Here is a 6,473-nt window from a genome sequence, read left to right as displayed (position 1 = left end):
GGAAGAAAAAAAAAGTTAGAGAGGGAGGGAGTCAAAACATAAGAGACTCTTAAAAACTGAGAACAAACTGAGGGTTGATGGGGAGTGGGAGGGAGGGGAGGATGGGTGATGGGCATTGAGGAGGGCACCTGTTGGGATGAGCCCTGGGTGTTGTATGGAAACCAATTTGACAATAAATTTCATATTTAAAAATAAATAAATAAAAATTTTTAAAAAATGTATCTTAAAATAGAACTACCACTAAAAAAATGAGAGCAAGGTAAAGAAAATCAGGAGTACTAGGCAACACTTGCAAATATGGTCTTCGGGTCATCTTTGATTTGGTCCCATTAGAACAAGGAATTGATATTTACATTCATGGTGGGAGCAAGTCCAGAAGTTTCCATGTGAGGTATTTACTTGCAAAAATTTGTCCTCAGGCTCTTTGTAGCAGTCATCTGTCAGAGTGAACCAGAAAAGAGGCAATAATAATGTTTGCTCATGACACTGTCCTGTGAGGCACCTTGAAGAATCTGATGTCGGGCCTCTGTATTTTGGTATGTCATTTTGTCCAAAAAAATATAAAATAAATCATTTGAGGTAGTGCAGGGTCATCACGGGACTTTTCACCATCCCAGTCATAAAGAGTGAGCCACAAACCCTTAAATTTTTGATCTCTTGGAGAAACCACACAGTACATTATAGACATTACAATCAAAGACTCTGGAACCAAATGGCCTGAGTTTAAATCCATGCTCTGTCTCTTACTGGGTATGTCGCTTTCATTTAGTCATTTAACCTCTCTGTGCCTCAGATTGCTTATCTGTAAACTGGGCATAAAACAGCATCATTCTGATAGTTGTTTTTAGGATCAAATACGTATACAATTCTTGGAAAAGTACGTGGAAAATAAATGCTGGGTATGTTTCTTGCTGTTCTTACTATTTTCTTGAAAGCCATTTTTCTGTGGGGTCAAGCTGTCAACCCTTTGACAGAAAGTAACTCAGGAGGAATACATAAGGAATCTTCCCTTGGCTGGAATGACTCAAATGCTGGGAAGCTCTTGTGGGGTGCTGAAGAAGTGAGTAGACATTGAGAAATGGACTTTCTAGGAATGAGAGAAGAACTTTGGAGAAGGAAGAAAGAGAGCAAGACAGGCTTAAGAGGCAGAGGTTATGTTGGAGATCTGAAGAGTCCAGGCAAGTGACAAATGAGGCTGTAACTGCTTTCAGGTCAAGGGCAATTCTAAGAACTTAGTATCTCTCAAAGTTGAAGAACAGCGGCTGGCCTACTGAGGTCATGCTGAAACTCATAGGGCACTTCCGGGTGGTGCCTCCATCTGCCTTTCCAACCCAGTCTTTTGCTCCTCCTTCTTTCTTGTTTATCTTCCGTCACCGTGAAACATCTCTAGGCTCAGAATGGCGATGATTGTTTAGCCTCACTATTTTGCATTTTTAAAAATAATAATCCCCATCCACTCTTTCTTTTAAAATACTTACACACATATCAAGACTCAGCTCATCTAGTGCCTTCTCTGTAAAATCTTTAACTACCATCCCTAATGGCCGTTGATAAGCACTTAATTTTCATGAATTTTGTAATAATGTTTTTGTACAATGACCTTGTTACCATTTTAAAATAATGATTCAACTGCATTTTATGTCTTCTACTAGACTAGAAATGCATTAGTGTTCTTGTATTCATTTATATTTTTCGGTGCATAGCATGGAGTCAGTCACATAGAAGGTATCCAGAAAACCTTGTTGGCTGATTTTGATGACATGTTTGGGAGATAAAATAAAATTGATTTTCTACTGCCTATATAATTGGAAAGATTTCTCCTCAAACCATGATGTTCAGAAGGAATCAGAGTTGAAACACATAGGTTATAATAATAACAACAATCTCAGTATAACTTATTAAGTAGTTAGTATATATTAGAAATTATACTAAAGTTTTGTTTTTGTTTTTTGTTTTTTACATTAGAGCATTTAACCAGACAGATAAATCTTTGTGGTATGTTTTTCCCCCAATCAATAAAAAGTATAGAAGCTGAAATTTAGAGAGATTAAAATAGCCTGTTAAAGTCTAATGACTAGAAATTAAGACACAAGATTTAAATTTTGGGACTATCTGAATACAAAATTCATGTTGCCCCCAACTCTTCCCTACCAACTTTTCTTCTTTCCATACTGCATAAATTTTTATCACACCTCTTCTTTCTTTCACTTACGATTCCTCTTGTGCATCCTTGGCCAGAGCCTAGCTTCTGAGCACCCTGAGGCAAGGGGTGGTCTCATCTTCATGAAAACTAAGGTATGACAAATAATATGACCTAAATAAGTTTCCCAAAAAATTAATGAATTAGTGAATAAATTATAACACATACTAGCAATTAATTCATTGCTTTTGTCTGTTTCGCTGAAAGATCAAAATTATATATCATAAGCACATCCTAACTGGAGGTTGAACTGTTGAAATGGGGGAAAAAATAACTCCTAGACATGTCTTGAATAAAATATAGGGTATTTTTAAAAAATCATTTATCCAGGGGTGCCTGGGATTCAGTCGGTTAAGTGTCCGACTTTGGCTCAGGTCATGATCTCACAGTCTGTGAGTTCGAGCCCCGCGTCGGGCTCTCTGCTGACAGCTCAGAGCCTGGAGCCTGCTCCCCATCACTCCCCATAGCCTCCGCTTCTCTCACACAATAGAACTTTGACACCAGATCTGCATCAGTCATCTTACTACCTGCCAGTTCTCACTAGACATATGAGTCTGTAAACCCTATGTAAAACATAAAACTTGTAAAGAATGGGTATATAATTTTTTATTCTGCATTCTCTTCCTTGACAGATCTTTACAGGAGAAATATTTCATTGTATATATTTGCAAAGCCTTCAGAGAATCTATGTATTAGAGGGACTCATGTGTTTAATACCATTTTAGTCACTTTTTTTTATCCCCCCCCCCCCCCCCCACTAAACAATATGTCTATTTTCCAATTCATTTGTCTTGGGTAAAGACAACCTTGTCTCCAAGTAAAAACTTGAACACACCTTCTCGGATCTGCTTGGTCTTGACTCCATAAACAATAGGGTTCATTGTAGGAGGTAGGAGCAGGTAAAGGTTGGCTACAATGATGTGAATGTGGTGGGGGATATTATGTCCTCCAAAACGGTGGGCAAAAAAAGTGAAAAAAGCTGGAACATAAGTGATCACAATGGCACATATGTGGGATGTACAGGTGCTAAAGGCTTTGTGACGAGCATCTGCAGATGACAGGCTCACTACCGCTCTCAATATCATAGTGTAAGACACAGAAATACAGCAGATGTCAAACACACCAATAAGGAGAGCAACCATCAGACCATAGACAGCATTGACCTTGATATTGCCACAGGACACCTTGGCCACAGACATATGATCGCAGTAGGTATGGGGAATGAAGTTGCCCCGGCAATAGGGCAGACGCTTGGTGAGGAAAGTGAATGGGATAATGAGCAGCACACCCCTCAGGAAGGTGGCAAGACCAGTCTTGGCGATGACAGGGTTGGTGAGGATGATGGAATAACGTAAGGGGTAGCAGATGGCCACATAGCGGTCCAGGGCCATGAGCATGAGCACCCCAGACTCCATCCCAGTCAGCATGTGGACGAAAAACATCTGAGCCAGGCAGGCATCAAAGTCAATCTCCTTGAGGTTGAACCAGAATATGCACAGCATATTGGGTACAGTGGTGGTGCACAGGGTGACATCTGTGAAGGAGAGCAGGGCCAGGAAGTAGTACATGGGCCGGTGCAGGGCATCCTCATGGCTGATTAGGTAGATGAGCCCGCAGTTCCCCACGACAGCGATGACGTACATGAAGCAGAATGGCAGGGAGATCCAGGTGTGTGCAGCTTCCAGCCCAGGAATCCCATTCAAGATAAAGAATCCCGGGGTCAGGCTGGAGCTGTTTTCCCCACACATGACTGTGGAGAAGAGGAGAGCATTTTATGCTCTTTATCAGCATTTGCTTTCTGCATAGGAGAGAGAGAGGTGGGCTTAGAAACCACATAAGAGGGAGTAGTTCAGCTAATAATACTCACAAATGCCATGAACCTTGTCATGGTAGCAGCTTGTTATTTTTTTCCTCTACTCTAGCAAGACAGTCTTTGAACGGTGGTGTCTAAAAATAACTAAACAGTACTACTTGGAGTCTCATTGAATATTTTGTCTAAGTATCTACCCTCACTTTCTAAAGTTCCAGCACACCTCTTATATTCCTCCACATTCTGTGAACTGGACCATAATTGTCTTCCAATATGCCACTTTTATTCTCTCCTCTCAGATTCTTTCTGAGTCTTGTCACTATGATGATGTGAGTATGTTTCGAGGATCACCCTAATCCCACTAGTTCTTATCAACAGGACTTTTGTCCTGCCTTGAAGATTATGAAGAAAGCTAATGATCCAGGTAAAGTCTTCCCATAATGTTCCCTATAACGTGCTTAAGGGAACACATTTTAGATACTCAATAAAAATATATGTGAACAAATGATTGTTTGAATTAGTAAGAACTTAGTATCTGATATCAATATCATGCTTTTTTACACAATGAAATTTCAAAGGAAGTTCTTGAGAAGAACAAAAGTACTTCTGCTTCTAAATCATTAGCAAGTTTTATGGAATTTTTGTAAAAATTTTACTAAAGAGATGAATTCAATCAGATACCCCCAACTTCATAAATGGCTTCTCTGCTTTTCCGCATTTTCTTAAATTAGTTTCCAAGCCATTTTTAATGCAAGCTTTATATTTAGGAAGCCCTTGAAGTTCTAAAGATTACTAATTGTCTATAATGCTTAGTGTAAATAATATTTCTTTTATTATAACTGGACAGTTTATCAGTAAAAAAGATAATACCATATTTTTGGATTGCTAATACTTGTAAAGAAAATAGAACTGAGTGATGGTTCAAGGAATTTACAGATTCAGGCATGTTTGAGGAAAGTTGTAGGTACCAAATGGTCAACTATTTCTCTCCATTGAAAAAAATAAAATGAGGGGCGCCTGGGTGGCGCAGTCGGTTAAGCGTCCGACTTCAGCCAGGTCATGATCTCGCGGTCCATGAGTTCGAGCCCCGCGTCAGGCTCTGGGCTGATGGCTCAGAGCCTGGAGCCTGTTTCTGATTCTGTGTCTCCCTCTCTCTCTGCCCCTTCCCCGTTCACGCTCTGTCTCTCTCTGTCCCAAAAATAAATAAACGTTGAAAAAAAAATTTTAAAAAGAAAAAAATAAAATGGTCCTTAAGCTCTGGGTGGGCACCTTTCCATGCAGCAAATCAATGCCAAACAATCCCCCATCCAGCAGGGCTGTGTAGAAACTTGCAATACGATGACATGTAGCACATGGCTCTAAAGACACAAGGCATAGATTCCTGTTACCTAAATCATCTGGAAATCACTCTTGTGTCCACTCGTATTGGCCAGGGTACATAGAAGTCACCACGGAAAGAGTATACAAAAGAATACAAGGTTCACTGGCTCATGGTCTTTGGCTCCTAAGGTGATTGCCTCTCATGTAAATAAACTCTTCTTGTGAGAGAGTTCTCCCAGACCTCTCCAGAAATGTCCCCCCATGGAGGAACCAGCATTTCATTGCCCTAGACCAGAGAAATGTAAAGATTACAATCTCCCGTGTCCGCTGTCTTTTATGTGAACACCACAATAAAATGAGTGGATGACTGGAAAGTAAGAGTCCAGCAGAAGCCACACAGGAAGAAAGAGACTCGTTACCCCTGCAGAAGTGAAAGGGAAAGAGAAATTCACTGCCCCTTGCTAATGTCTATTTTTAAAACTGTCTGCATATTCTAGGCCATTGTGTTCTTAGCCATCAATGTTGTTACCCTTCCTAAAATAACCATTTGTGAAAATTCCCCAAACTCACCTCAGTGTTAGGCACAATTCTATTCATGGCTGAGAATACTTAGGAGTTCTTCAAAATCTGGGATGACATCTTCTTACATAGGATTTTTGTTTCCCTGGAGAATCTCCAGTGAGATGTCCCAGGTAGACCGAGGCTCCAGAATTAGATGTCTCAGAGGGATTCTCATTGAAAGAGAATAAACTTCTGGCCTGCTGGTAACAGATGTATATTTAGAAGCTTCTGAGTAGAAAAGGGAACAACAAAAACAAAACGCATTAAAGTTAATGCCTTTTCCCAAGTGAGAAATGTGACCACCAAATGTGGTGATGAACATCAGTAACTTTTTTTTCCCTCAGGGCACTTGTGTGGTGCAGTGTGTTAAATGTCAGCCTCTTGATTTCTGCTGAGGTCATGATCTCCCGGTTCATGAGTTGGAGCCCCACATCGGGCCACGCTGACAAAGTGGAGCCTGCTTGGGATTCTCCCCCTCTCTTTCTACCCCTCCCCTGCTCAAGTTTGCTTGCTCTCTCTCTCTCTCTCTCTCTCTCTCAAAAGACATAAATAAACTTAAAACCTGTTTTTCTCTTATTACTA

The 6,473-nt window shown here is 40.4% G+C and overlaps 1 protein-coding gene across 1 annotated transcript; it reads right to left on the bottom strand.

Moving 5' to 3' along the window:
- Positions 1-2,982: 2,982 nt before the first annotated feature.
- Positions 2,983-3,948, bottom strand: LOC115525965 (olfactory receptor 52N2). The gene has a single exon (XM_030333404.1). It carries the CDS (start codon positions 3,946-3,948, stop codon positions 2,983-2,985), a length of 966 nt encoding a protein of 321 aa, XP_030189264.1.
- Between the last annotated feature and the right edge of the window lie 2,525 nt (positions 3,949-6,473).

The sequence above is a fragment of the Lynx canadensis genome, chromosome D1 (assembly GCF_007474595.2).
Source record: "Lynx canadensis isolate LIC74 chromosome D1, mLynCan4.pri.v2, whole genome shotgun sequence".
Classification (NCBI taxonomy): Eukaryota; Metazoa; Chordata; class Mammalia; order Carnivora; family Felidae; genus Lynx; species Lynx canadensis.
Note: the sequence above shows the minus strand (reverse complement) of the source record. Positions and strands in the feature narration are given on the sequence as shown.